We start from the raw sequence: 14,592 nt of genomic DNA on the forward strand, positions 1-14,592 counted from the left end.
GAGTTAACAGTGAAAGTCACAATTAGTGACTGTGGGTACAGAGACATCCCATATTTGTTCACTCCAATGGATTCCTGGCTCTTTATCCTGCATCTCCTTGTAGGCCGAAACCAAACCCCACATTTTTATCTCCTCCTTTTCAAGTAGCTGCTACATGTACAAGTCTGAATATAGGGCCATGGGAAGGTTTTTCTGTACTTTCAGCCAACTATGGAGTAACTTGATATTTTCACATGTGCACAAAACCCCACATCTGCGGGAAATTGCGCAAACTGTTGCATATTTTATTGCCACCACCTCAAGTGCTGAACATTGATTTAGGTAAGACTCTGAACATATACATAGAACATGAACACATCATTAATGTGGACACTCTCAGCTTTTATTTAGAGCAAGATAAAGAGTTACAAAATACAGTGTGACAGCAGGGTAGAAATTATTCCTCCCATTTTTTTTTATCGCTGTCTTCTGATGAATACCAGCAGTCACATTTCTCTTTTACTTTGGGTGGTTCACCAATTGCCACATGTCAGGCACTTTTAAATGGCAGTTTGGGGCTTGACTGATTAATTTGCAAGATGCTACATGATTTGAAGAATTAGAATTGCATAATTTGGAGTTCTGTCAGCCAGAAAACTGCCCACTCCGTGCCTGGGAGATGGGGAAAATGCCTCACTCTGCTGAGGTGCCTTGGTCAAGAAAGCAGTTTGGCTTTTTTATCTGCCTTTATCTTTCTTTATCTTTCTGTCCTACCTGAAGCCTGCAGCTTCAGTCCTTCTCAGAACTGGGTGCTCACACAACAACCAGTTTTCTTGGAATCCCAGTGTGTAAATTGTCTGGGAAACTCTTTGTCATGGGAGATACTTGAGACCTGCAGCTGGTCAGGCTTCAGACAGGCACTGGGCATCACTGCAGGCCACATCTGGGGTTGGAGACCTAAGAAATTCAGAAGCATAAATAGAAAGTTTGGAGCAAGGGGGAAAACTCATGATTTGACTCAGTATTGCATTACTGCATTACAGAAGGAAATACCCCATCTGTACCACATCTGCCTGCTGCTTGTACCTTCCTCAGAAGCATCCAGGGCTTGGAATTTTGGATTTAAAAAAATCAACCCAGATTAACACACTGCTAGATCTCAAGTAGGCAATATTTCATTGATATTGCTTAAAATTTTCTGCAAAATTTATGTGAGTTCATAGAAAACCTGTCATTGCCTTGTTGCTGCATTTTATTACAGCTGAGAACTCTTTACCTCTTTATTGCACAGCAGACCTTCACAATATCAGAGATGCTTAGACTTGGTTTCTGCAGGGTCAGTTTTTAAGTTAATTATGGCAACACTGCCTTTAAACACAGGTTTCTGAATCTGCAGCCAAACTTGGTGTTAACAGTTATCGCTATTGTTATTATTATTGCTATTATTATTACTGTTATTTTTATCACTATTATTACTATAACTGCTATTACCACAAAATATTTTAATATTATAGACCATGAATAAATTGCTTGAACAATTTGGTGGTTACATAGCTCAAGAAGCTCTGAAACCAACTGCATGCAAAGTATTATCAATATAGAAGCCAAATTTACTGGAAATAGAGAATGCTTTCTTAATGTGCTCCTTCTTTACTCTGATCTGGTGGTATTTTAATCAATTATTTGCTTAAGAAAGGCACATTAATTTAGCATGCCAAGGTCAACACAGAAAATTTCAAAGCCTGAGGACAACCTGAATGTTTTGGGTGGTGATGAGGCCAAGTCAAGGTAACAACTGTCTTCCCAAATTTCTGTCTTTATCCCTGTTTGTGTTCAGTGAAGCACTCAGACCTTGCAAAGGCAGCTCAGGAAGGACAAGAAGGAGCAGGGCTTCTCCTTGGGTGTGTCCCAGGGAGAGGAGGGAGCTTGGGCAGGGTGTGTTTGGGCGAGGAGAGCCAACCAGCCCTTGGAAGCGCAGGGAGTGGCTTGGAGTGGGGCTGTATAACGGGCAGGCCAGCATGGGCCACCCTCAGCCTGGACACGGATTCCAGCACGGATGGCTCCCCAGACCGGCCCCAGCGAGAAGGGCACGGGAGCTGTTCCAGCCTTCCCACAGCTTTTCACCTGGGAAGAGATCGGGATCCGCAACGGGCGCGGGCAAGGCCGGGAGCAGTGGCTGGTGATCGACAGGAAGGTTTACGATGTCAGCGAGTTTTCCAAGAGACATCCCGGGGGCAGACGGGTTATCAGCCACTATGCTGGGCAGGATGCCACGGTAAGAGCTGGGCAGGAAGGTGGTTCCAGGGGCAGGGAAGGAGGACGTGGTGGGGAACCCTGCCTGGTGGTGGTCATCACCGACCTTGGGCTGCAGGATGCAAGGAAAAGTCTGACAAATACATCTGAACACATATCTTCCAGGGATTCCTGCTAAAATCTTTTATCTAAAATCATTTGGTGCTTGTTGGCAGGAATAATAAATTCTAAGCAGATCTCCCAGACTATGCTGAAAGGAGACGCTGAATTTCCAAATAGGGCAGAAATCTGAGCATTGGAAACATGGGCATAGACTTGTGATGTGGGAGATTTAATTCTTGTCACGACTTGAAGAAAGTTGCTTGCCCTGTATTAATCCCTCATGTTTCAGCGTGTGGAATGGGATAGCACTTCCTAACTCCCGGCCCAAAGTGGATCAGATCAGTTACCTTTCACATTTCATCCCTTGCACCCTGCTTGAAACAGGGGCAGAAATATTCCTGGTGATCTCAGAGGAAGAAAAAGGAGAGGTTTGAGTCTTGTTTGGTTTCTCCCAAGTTCACTGATCATCAGAGCATAGGCCGGCCCAGAGATCCTGTTTCCATCTCCTGCACTTTCTGCCACTGGACTTTTACAGAAGGAGTCAAGGAATGCAGAATGCATGGAATGATTTGTCCCCAAGCTATGTCCTCCCAGCTCCTGCAAGGACCTTCAATTTACATCATTGTATTTATAGACACCCAGGGGCTTTAACTGCAGTGAATGTGATTAAAAAATTACCTTTGATCTTACTTGCTTTTATTGTTGCAACAATTACAATCTGATTTTACTTGGTCTTAAAGGTATTTTCAAACTTCTAGGTGTGCTATATCCCTTTGAAGACAGGACCACAACCAATAGCCAAAACTGTGGGTTCAGTGTGGATTTGTGTTGCATCCTAACATCTTCTGTCTTGCCCTTGCTAGTCCTAATCATTCTTTTTGCCTTTAAAGTGCTGCTTGCTCATATATTCTAAGAAATCCACATAGAAAAACAGGACTGGAAGGTATCTCAAAAAATTACTGCTGCAGGACTTTATCTAAAACCAGGATTTTTTTTCCAACAACTCTTTACTACTCCAGAGCTCATAACAGTGTAGACATTGTGAGAATTTTCTTCCTCTGTGGGGATTATTTTGAACTTACAAGGCAAGAGCATTGCAGAACATTTAATTGATGTCAAATGTTATGAGTTAAGTGTGTTGTAGGTGATAGTTCTTAATCTCAGAAGTAAATCTTAAAGTTAGTAAAATGCTAATCAGGGCCTAAGACCAGGGAGGAGAAAGAACAGGCAGGACTGAGAGGCTTTCAGTGATAAAAATCTGTGATACTGATCTCATGGATAGGAGTTTCTGCTTGAAAGGATTCTGGTTCCTATTTCCAAACTGCAGCACAGATACTTACAGATTAAATCAGAATTCCTGGCATGATGGAGGGATATAAAAATGAATAAAGACCTGGAGGATGAGGGGCACAAAATCATGATGGAAGGATTTCCCCAATCCTCTGGATCTGGACAGAGTTGTCTCATTTGCCAGTGTGACAAAGGGTCACTAGATGTCTGTAGAAAAGCTCAAATGTCCAAAAAGTCATCCTGTTCTGACTTTTTCTAGACTAAAGTACTCAGAGACTGTCTCCAGCCAAGAGGCTCCAAGGAAGTCCTCTGTCCTCTTCCAGGGATTTGATCCTGACCAGACCTGTGCAGAATATTTGGGTTGTGCTCATCCCTGCTGATTTTCAGAGCCAAAATCAGCAAAACCAGACTGTTCAAAATGAGGATTTTGTTCTATCCGCTCTTTCTGGAAGAAAAAAAGGGTATGGCCAACCTCTTCACCTTTCCTCTGGAAAATCCACTGAGGACATGAGCTGAAGAAGAGTTTTGATTTATCTGGAATCTCATCCTTTGTTTACATTTGATTTGAAACTGGGATTTTCTTGGACAGGCACTTTTGTATTCCCACTTCCCCAAAACACCAACCAGTCTGGAAATTTGGAGGGAACTACAGGAGACACCCAGTTTGTGCTGCTGAGTATGAGGCTTCAGTATCTGTTCTCTATGGCCTTAGTGTTACACAGACAGGATCTCAAAGCCTCATCCCAAGCATGGCAAAGACACACCTCATTCCCTGCTCCTGGGTCCCATCCATAGGGCAGGGCTGCTGGCCGGAGCCTTCTAGGGACAGACTGTGCTGAAACAAGCAGAAGAAAGAACAGGTTTCCCTCTGCAAAGGGTTTTTCATCAAACCCTTTCATGTTTATTACCAGCCTCGCCCAGGGGCTTTTATGAAATCTGGGCTCTTGAAACTCCTCCAGCTTCCTTGGGCCAAGCTCCAGTCAATGGGAAAGAGTGACAGCAGAGATGAAAATGGACAAGGGGAGCAGGATTTTGTGTTATAATCCAGACCTTGGGAATGAGAGGCTCAGCTCTGGTATTTGGTGACATTGCCTCACTCACTCCCTCCCTTTGTGTTCCTCAGGATGCCTTTGTGGCATTTCACAACGACAAGTCCCTGGTGAAGAAGTACCTGAAATCTCTACTGATTGGGGAGCTGGCACCAGATCAGCCCAGCTTTGAGACTAATAAAAAAGTAAGTGCCCTAGATTCCAGTGGTGGGAATGGCTTGGGGTTCAGCATAGGAGGAGAAGGAAAACAGGAGAGGTAGCAGGAATCGCCTCTGAGGGAGCACACCTGATGCTGTGGGTGGGCAGGAGGTGGTGATGGGCAGGCATGGAAACACGACTGTCCCAGCATCACTAAATCCACTCCTGGGAGCGAGGAATGAGCTCGAGTGCCCCAAATCCTGCTCAGTTCTCCTCACTGGGATATCTCAGAATCAAAGCTCTGTTTTGGCACAGAGCCCCTACTGACAGAATATCTCCTCCAACTTGTGTGGCTGTTTTGGGGTTCCTGGCTCTGCTCTATAACATTCTCAAAGTAAATAGTGCATTGGTATTCACTTCACCCACAGACATCCCTTTTCTTTACCCACAGAAATCCCTCTTGGAGGATTTTCGTGAGCTGCGCTGCACCATTGAGAAGATGGGACTTCTGAGGCCCAATTATTTCTTCTTCTTCCTGATTTTCCTTCACCTCCTGGTGCTGGACGCTGCGTCCTGGCTCGTGGTCTGGTACTTTGGCGTATCCCTGGTGCCTTTTGTGGTTGGCATGGCGTTCTTCACCACTGCCCAGGTAAACTGCTGACGGGTGCTCAGTGCTGCAGACGCCCTTGGCATCTTCCAGGTGGAGAGGATTAATGGAATGCTCCCGTCCCAGGCACTGCCTCTCCTTAGATCCCATTATCTGGCTGAAGATGACGAGCACGTTCTACGTCACAATTTTTTGTTGCCTGCAGCAGATCTCGTTTTGCTGACAGGCTGCTCCCTCACCACGGTGGGGTTCTTGTGGAACTGGCTCTTTCACAAGATGGGATGAGCTGATCTAATCACATACCCCAGCAAAAAAAAAGGAATATTGCATTCTCACCTGCATTTCTGGCTCTCTGTTTCTTCTGTCAGATGGCTCTGGTATTTTTTGAGTCCTTTATGAGTCCCTACTAGCCCTGAATAGTTTTCTGCTGGATTAATAAATTCAGCCATATAAGCAAAGGATCCATTTCAGGGTGGGTGTAGGGAAGCAGCAGGGAATAGGGATTTGTAGCACTTAGATGGGAGAAATTGAAAGGTGTGGCAGAGGAAGGAAAACAAGATTTTATTAGCACTGAATGCTTAAGTTTGCTCAGATCCCCCTGGAGCAGGTGCAAATGAGCTAATTTATTTAATTAATCTATTTTATTTGCCTAAGAACTACTAAGGCAGATATGTCTCAAAGAGCAGTCTTGTATTTCCATGGAAACATGGAATGCAGCAAAGCCACAGACTTGGAAACCATTCCACCTCCTACCTCGTTATTTGGAAATTAATTATTTGTGATGGCAGCAACAGAATTCCGTGCTGTGAAGTTAATTGCAGTGATGTTTTGCTGCTTTCCCTATATTCCAAATGAAACTAATATCTGGAATTGAGCAGTTCTAGTGGAGAGTGGCCTGGATGGAAGTTCCCAGCCCTGAGAGTATCTCTTCCACGCATCAGAAGGAGGATGGAACTCAGACTATGAAGTTACAGAGACTCACAAGGCAAATCATTGCAATAAAGCAGTTCTCTTTCCTCAGTGATCCTTTTGTCTCCCAGATCCAGATGGGCTGGTTCCAGCATGATCTGGGGCACTGCTCTGTCTTCAGGAGGCCCAGGTGGAATCATCTCATGCAGATCGTGGTGATAAACATGCTGAAGGTGAGAATGTTATCTGGGCTAATCGGGACTAAGCAATGGATGGGAGTGTCCCTAAATCCGGGCAAAGTCGCCTGTGAGGGGATTGCAGTAAATAGAGATGTGATCCTTGATAGTGCTCCAGTTTGAATCCCCGGTATCGCCCTTTTCCCCACGCAGGGGTTGCCTGCCAGCTGGTGGAACCACCTGCACAACCAGCACCACGCCAAGCCCAACTGCTTCCGCAAGGACCCCGACCTCAACATGCACCCTCTGCTCTTCAGCCTGGGCAAGACCCTCTCCGTGGAGGTCTGGAAAAGCAGGCTTCACCACAGAAAGCTAGGATGGGATAGATATCTAATGTATAATAATAACAGCCCAGTTTGTGCCTTGAAACAGGGTCACTTCCAACCCAGACTTTTCTAGGATTTTATGGCAAATCTCAAAGTGTTCCAAGATCTGAGAGTCTGGTGTTATTGCAGTGCTGAGGGATCTCCACTCCTGAGAAGCAAAGGCTTAAAATCAGTGCTTAAGTAAGGCAAGCACCTTGAAGGCAGCTCCAGGGATGAGTCAGCCCACTTGCATTAGAGAGTATCAGTGAGTCAGATGTTCCCTCTGGATCCTCCAGGCTGGTGGAGATGTTTGGCACCCAAATCCTTCAGGAGCTGCCACGCACTGAACACCAACACCGCGAATGATTTCCTAATCCTGAATTTTACGGCTTTCATAAAAAGAGAAACTATGAATAGATCCTCCCTGCTCCCATTGTGGTTTCTGATAGCATCAGGATAAGCAAGGGCTCGTTTGCCTGTTCTTTTCCTTGTAATTCCTTTTATTCTTGGGGTGATGAAATGGCCTCATTGTGAGATGCACCAGCCTCTTAAAATAATTCCTCTCTTTTACCTGCTGAAGGAACTCTCCAAGGCACATGGAAAATTCCAGCTCTGCTGTCCCAGAAAGATTCCTGCAATGGGAGATACAAAATGCTTATTGATAGAAAACCATTGGGAAGGATTTTGTCAGGGATTTTGGGAAAGACTTCTCATGTGGGAGCATGAGCATCCAGAGTAGGCTCACTGTGCTCCAGTGGATTTGATGGAGTGAAAATGTAGGAAATCAGTTCTTATGTCTTCCTGCTTTTTAGCAGGGTCAGATTTAGGCACACTATGGATGGGCAAAGTGGATTTTGGGGGCTTGGTTTATCCAGTTTATTTGTTGCTTCAGTGTTGATCCAGTGCAGACTGGAGCTCTGGAAGTAGTTTGCTTTAGCTCCTTATTATTTTGTCTTGTGAAGAATTATATTTGCAAAAGTTTGGGGTGATGTTAAGAAACTTTTTGTGCAATTGGTGAAAAATTACAAGGTGAAGAAATAAACTTAATTGCGCTTTTTGTAAATATTTCAATATCTTTTCATTTTTCAGCTTGGAAAGCAGAAGAAGAAGTTCATGCCTTACAATTACCAGCACAAGTATTTCATCTGTGAGTCTCCCCTCAAACCATCTCCTCTCCCACAAAATAAGGGGTTTTAAAGATATTCACATTGAAGTGAGAGCTTCAGGAAGCTTCCTTCATATTAAAGAAAGTCCCCATGAAGATGAATTGCCCCTTAAGTCTCTGTTTGGGTTATGAGATGTGGATGGGGGTGTATCAGAGGCAAGAAAGGGATGGGGAAAAAATGGAGAAGTGATGAGAAGAAAAGAGGAAGAGATTATGTAGGTGCATGGAGGTTAATATGAGTGGAAGACAGCAATTTTTCTTCCATTGGAAAGAAGAATAATTTTAATGATGCAGTGAAATTACAAATGTCTCTCTCTCCATTCTGTCCTTCAGTGCTGGCTCCGCTCGCCCTCATTCCTTTCTTCCAGCTGTCAATATTATACTTTGCAATCAGGAGGAAAAAGTGGTTGGTAAGCACTGCTTCTCTGTCTGGAAAACTCCAAAAATGTCACTGTATTCACCTTCACCTCCTATTGGTCAGGTAATTGGGGGTAGGAAAGAAAAAGGATAGAAAAGACTGATTCCAGGCTTGCTGCAGCAAGAGAAAATTGCTTAGAAGAAGTTTTTTAGCCTTTTAGCAGATAAATAAAATGCCAGGAAATTCCCAGACCCAGAGTGTGATGGCAGGCCTGTTGTCTGCAGTTATTGTTGGTTAAGTGGGAATATTTCAGGGACACACCCACCTTGGTGCAGAGTGGACCTTACTCCTGATAAATTTGCTTATCAGAACATTTTTTATGCTGCAGTTCAAGTAAAAGGGAGAGGATGGAGTGGAGGCATTTCATCAACAAAGTCTGATTTTCATCCTGATTTTTTGGGGGGTTTTTTGTTTGTTTTTTTTACAGGAACTGATATTGATTGTGGCTTTCAACATCCGAGTCTGCCTCATGTACGTTCCTTTAATGGGATTTAAAAACTTCATGATATACTACTGGCTGTCCAGGTAACTCAGAGCACCCACAGAGCCCCCATAATTAATATTTGCAATCAATATTGTGCTTCAAAAGAAAGAAATGAAAACTAATACTATGATTTTCTCAGACTTAAAAAGTGCAGGAGAAACAGTTTAACTTCAGAGGGATGGTGGCTGCTCAGGGACATCTGCAGCTACAACTTGAGTGGTTCTTAAACTCCAGCTTTACCTGAGAAGAGACTTAGCCAAGTGTTTTAGTGTTAAATTTGGATGGCATTAGAGATATGGCAAGAGCTTCTGTGTTTATCTGCCCAGGTATCTTGAGAGTACCTGGTTTATTTGGGTGTCCCAGATGAATCACATCCCAATGAACATTGATTATGACAAGAACAAAGACTGGGTGTCTACTCAGGTGAGAAACTCCTTTCTTCTGGAATACTGGGTCTGCTGGTCTTAATTATAGAAGAAAGACAATGTTGTTATTCCCTTAGATTTACTGTTAATGAGGTTTGCCCTTTCATTCATTAAATAAACATTTCTGTGTTATTCAACCATTTAAATTTTTAGTTGGAAAACAGGAAATCTAGATTTTAAAAATCCAGTTTTTTCACTGAAAGGCCTTGAATATTTTTCACAACCCTTTCCCCTCTCTCTTACAGAAAAGTGCTGGTGGTATAGCAGCCAATCTCATTTTTAGGCCAACTAAAGGGAAGTAAAGTGGGATACCTTTATTTTTACCCCTGCAGGCTGCAGATTTACTGCAGATCAGATAAATCTGACAAAACTGCCTGATAAAAATGAATATGTAAATAGAGCTTTGCTCACATCTATCCTGCCTCCAGCAGTATAATCCCACATAGTGGTTTTGCAGCAGTTTCCTGTTTTATCAAGGATGAAAAACTCAGCCTAGCTAGTCTAGACTTTGTGGAATTCCTCAGGGCAGTAATGGCTGTAATCCCTGACTTTGCCTTGATTTTTATGCTAAATAAGGGTGGGCAGTGATTGCTGGGGGTTCAATTGTTGGACTTGCAGGAAAATAAAATCTAAATCATCTGGGGGTTTTGGTGTTTTTCTCTCCCAGCTCCACGCGACCTGCAACGTGAACCAGTCTGTGTTCAATGACTGGTTCACTGGGCACCTGAACTTCCAAATTGAGCACCAGTGAGTATCATCCTGGGGGGAAAAATGGGAATGATCTGGGGCAGGGGGATATTTTGAACAGGGAGAAAGCCAAGTCTTGCAATAACTCTGCCTCATCCCATTCTGCAGCCTGTTCCCCACGATGCCTCGGCACAACTACTGGAAAGTGGCTCCCCTGGTGAAAAGCCTCTGTGACAAGCACGGCATTGAGTACAAAAGCAAGACTTTGCTGACAGCCTTTGTAGATATTTTGCAGTAAGTATCAATTAACAAGATGATTTTGCTCTGTGGTGGTGGGTAAGAGACACCAAGTCTGGCATTTCGAATCAATGTCCACAGAGAGATCAAACCTATAGTTTATTTAGACTTTTCTAAAGTTTTAAAGTTTCAAAGCTTGTTTTTCTCTTCCTTAAATACTCTCAGCTCATTGCCTGCAGTCAGACTTTGCTGTGAGGTGTCCAGATGTAAAATCCCTTTTTTCCCTTTTATTTCTTTAACTACAGTTGGTTTCCCACAAAGTTGAACTCTGTCCCCTCCTAAGTGATTTTTTCCGTTCTGCTCCTGCAGTTCCCTGAAGGATTCTGGGGAGCACTGGCTGGAAGCATATCTGCATGGATAGAAACTGGCAATTCTCCAAGGGAATCCCTTCACCACACAACTACTGCCAAGAGTCAGGACACATCATCCCTGTGCGTGTCCTCAGGCACAGGAACTCAGGAGCTGGGCAAAGTTAATTTCAGTAAGAATGAAATGGGAAAGTGGCTTCAAGATACATTTTTTTCCTTGTTCCCAACCATGAACCTCTGTTTTTTCCTGCTCTCAATTTCAGAATTCAGAGATGGGCTTTTAAACTTGGGGAGAAGTAGCTCTTGAATCAGCTTGATCAGTTTAACTTTATTGGAAGTGCCAGCTCCTTGCTTATGGAAGAGGTTTGAAAGGAAATTCTTCTTCGAGTCATAGAATCCTGGAATGGTTTGGGTTGGAAGGGACCTTAAAGATCATCTTGCTCCACTCCTTGCCATGGGCAGGGACACCTTCTACCAGGCCAAATTGCTCCAAGCTCTGTCCAGCCTGGCCTTGAACAGTTCCAGGGATGGGACATGCACAGCTTCCTTGTGAAACCTGTTCCAGTGCCTTACAATAAAGAATTTCTTCCTAATATCCAATTTACATCCACCCTCTGTCAGTTCAAAACTGTTGTCCCTCATCCTGTCCCTACAAGTCCAGATAAAAACTCTCCATCTTCCTCACAAACCTCTTTCAGTATTAAGGCCTCTTTTGTGTTCTTGGTTCAGTGGATCAGTGAAAAAATGCAGGAAAAGTGCGGGAAGTCAGGAGACATTGGCCAGGGGGAATTTTGAAGGGATCTTCTAGAACAGATCAAATAAATGTTGAAAGAATAAGGTGGCTTCTGGGGCATGTCCCCATCGCTTCTGGTCACCTTGCTGTAGCTATTAAGGGTTGTAGCAGGTTCTGTTCCTGGATTGCATGGGCAGGCAGACCAGCTGGGGGCTGCTGACACCTGCAGCCAGTGTGAACACAGTTTGTATGGCATGTGGTGTGCATGGGCATAAATACGTGTCTGGGGTTTAACTGAGTGCTGACTGTGCTGTCAGATTGGATTTCTGGTGTAGACCAGCTTTGAATCAGGCTGAGAAGACAAAGCACTGAGGAGTAGGTCCAGATTTCAAGGATATTTAGGGTACTCTTGCTTTTAAATATACATTACATTTTATCTAGTAGTTTACCTCTTGGTGGTTTAGTACAATTAGTTTTACAAGAGAACTATGAATAAAGTTCTTGATCATGATTTTTAGATTGAAGTCAAAGCCTGTTTTAGAAGGAGCTCTTCTGATTTATCTTGCTGATTTTGAAAAGCAATCATGATTCAATGACACTTCCTAATGCCACTTAGAGCAAACACATTCCATTATGGGTCTGGCAGAACCCGTGTGGTACTGTACCCACCTCACTGACCCAAACCCAAAAAGATTTTTGTGGCAAGAACCTGAGGTGGCAAATAAAGAGACAATTTGCCCATAGTAGCAAAGGTCACATTGTTGTTCTCCTCTGCCTTCACACCTAGAACTTTCAGTGGATAAATCACCCACAAGAGGAAGATGTGGGAGATTTAAAGCCAGCTCACTTGTGTTGCAATTTACAGACACCAGCACCCCTCTTCTGGGTAACAAGATCAAGCCCAACAAACAAAGCAGAAGGAGTTTGGACTTTTTTTATTTTTGCATTTTTTTTTCCCCAGAACATCTCTGTTTTTTCTTTTTATTTATATTTTTGTGTGGAGGTGGAGGTATCAATAACACTGTCCTGGTTATATCATAATAATGGCTGACAGATGTCTTTGAAAAGGACCCTGTTTAAAGAAGTAGTTATTTAAAAAGTGTTCAAAATGTAGTTTGGAAATCCCTGCTAGTTGGTCCCTACAGCAATTAAGTGTTCCCAAATCCAGGGCTGGTTATAATGGTGATACCCATAATTATTTGCAAAAGCAGAAACATTTTATAATTATTTAAGGGATAATACTGTCTTAAGATGAATGCAGGGATTTCATGGTACTACATAAAGGCATTTTAAAATTGCTGCCCTGCTGAAGGTAATAGAAATATTAAGGATTCCTCCTTCTTTTTTACCAGACAGACTTGAAAGCTCTGCTGATCCTGTGTCCCACTGAAATCAATACAAGGCTGAATCAAAAGGGTTTTTGTGGTGTCAGTCTCATAAATTAAACTGATCATTTGTAATGTTTAATTAGAATTCTGCTTATTTGAATTCCATTATTTATTGATTCTTTTTTTTTCAATCTGGTTTTAATTAAAACATTTCTGTCTCTATTTGTCTCAACAGGCTACTCTGTGTCGATAACAATTTCTTTATCTTTTTAATAAAGGTTATTAACAGTGGAGCTGGTTTGCCTTGGTTAAATTCTAGCATGGTTTACAAACCCCAAGGGGTCAGGTGTAATATTCCCTGAAAGACAATATTTGCCATCTGGAATACCTGGAAGAGACAAGGAAATTAGGGAGATGCTTTGCAGAATCCTTCTGGCTGCTGGAGTTTGTGCTGAGATGCTGCTGGAAGTGGCTTCCTTTATCCAGGTAGAGCAAAAGCTCTTTTGTATCTTTTTGTTGTTCCTTCAGGTCCCAGATTTAGGGATGCAATTGGATAAGATGCTTTGGGTGGACTCTGATGAAGAGGATTTAGAAATGGGTAGAACAACTCCCTTTTCTGCTGTTGTCCTGCTCTGTGTGACAGCACCTCAGCCTAGCACCTCTTTCCTGAGTGTCAAATGAGTCACTTATGCACTGATTCCTCTTACCAGCCACCCCTGCAAAAAAATTGCTTCAGTCTTATTGCATAAAAACTTCAATGATTGTTTGGAGGGCAACTTGTAGCCTGACTTGAAGGAAATTGCAGTTTTTGTGTCCATAAAGAGAGCGCCAGCCTGAAACACAGGCTGTATTTACACTGAACTCCAAAAAACCAGGAGGCTTAATTCCAGTTTACCACATAAAATGCCTTTTCCTCAGGTGCTGCCCAGAGAAGGTGTGTGCTGCTATTACTCCAAAGCCCTTGAAGTGCTGAGCTGTGCTCCCCTGCAAGTACAGAGCTGCCTCTGTCTGAGCAATTTTCCTCTTATCACCCACCCCGGGGTGGGGTGTGCTTGGTTTTCCTGGCTGCCACCATGCTTGGATCACACTCTTAAAGGCAGGACTGGTCTTTCCACAGGATATTTATGGCTGTTTTCTCTCAAAAATGGAGCTGGGAGAAGCAGTCCTGCATCCTTTGTAATTAAACTTACAAGAGCAATGTGGTACCTGAGGTTTCATCTTAGGCTGTGGCCCTTCAGGAGGAAATTTCCTCATCTCCTCCATGGATTGTGGCAGGTTTGCATCAAAATATTAATTCTTTCATTCTACTTCAAGTCTTCTTAACTGGTGAGTTGTGAGGATGTTCCTCACTTAAACTCTTGGCCTTTCAAGGATATTTTTTTATTTTCTCAGAAAAATATAAATACATCTCCCTTATATCCTCTTATTCCTGGTGATAGATGAGGAAAAATCAAGTGAAATAATATTAACTGATTTGTCTGGTCACTAAACTCAATCTAGTCTGAAAAAATTATTTTTCCCTAAAAGATCTACATTCCCTCTTGGAAGTAACACCTGAAAACACATAAAAAATGGATAGAAAAATAGAAAATACATCTTTTAAAGATGGTTTAGGTTCTGGAAATGGTCTAGAAGTCCCCATAATGACTGTTCCATCCTTACAAATATTTACCACTCAAGTCTTATTTACCCTACCTGTGTATATTTTATCTGCAGGGTGGTTATGCTTAGAAGGGTAAATATGTTTCTATTTGAGATTTTGATTTTGTGGGGGGTTTTTTCCATTCTAAAAAAAGTCATGCTCAACCACCATACTATCTTTTTGTGCCAATTAATCCAGTTTATTGATTGAAGGTGTTGACACAAAGGTACCTACTGG

General features: G+C 42.9%; 1 protein-coding gene across 1 annotated transcript; it reads left to right on the top strand.

The window, feature by feature from the left end:
* Positions 1-1,027: 1,027 nt before the first annotated feature.
* LOC116998166 (acyl-CoA (8-3)-desaturase-like) lies at positions 1,028-11,096 on the top strand. Its single transcript, XM_033063617.1, has 12 exons — positions 1,028-2,254; positions 4,748-4,858; positions 5,263-5,460; positions 6,459-6,560; positions 6,717-6,845; positions 7,958-8,015; positions 8,367-8,443; positions 8,879-8,976; positions 9,262-9,358; positions 10,028-10,107; positions 10,216-10,341; positions 10,654-11,096. The coding sequence occupies exons 1-12, from the start codon at positions 2,036-2,038 to the stop codon at positions 10,703-10,705; spliced, it is 1,347 nt and encodes a 448-aa protein (XP_032919508.1). The 5' UTR covers positions 1,028-2,035; the 3' UTR covers positions 10,706-11,096.
* The last annotated feature ends 3,496 nt before the right edge of the window (positions 11,097-14,592 follow it).

The sequence above is a fragment of the Catharus ustulatus genome, chromosome 6 (genome assembly GCF_009819885.2).
Source record: "Catharus ustulatus isolate bCatUst1 chromosome 6, bCatUst1.pri.v2, whole genome shotgun sequence".
Lineage (NCBI taxonomy): Eukaryota > Metazoa > Chordata > Aves > Passeriformes > Turdidae > Catharus > Catharus ustulatus.

Excerpts from the sequence above, each read along its gene's own strand:
- LOC116998166 (XM_033063617.1), top strand. The coding sequence starts at position 2,036 with ATGGCTCCCCAGACCGGCCCCAGCGAGAAGGGCACGGGAGCTGTTCCA. Across the intron at positions 5,461-6,458 it reads CGTTCTTCACCACTGCCCAG|ATCCAGATGGGCTGGTTCCA; the intron begins GTAAACTGCTGA and ends TTTGTCTCCCAG. Across the intron at positions 8,016-8,366 it reads CCAGCACAAGTATTTCATCT|TGCTGGCTCCGCTCGCCCTC; the intron begins GTGAGTCTCCCC and ends TCTGTCCTTCAG.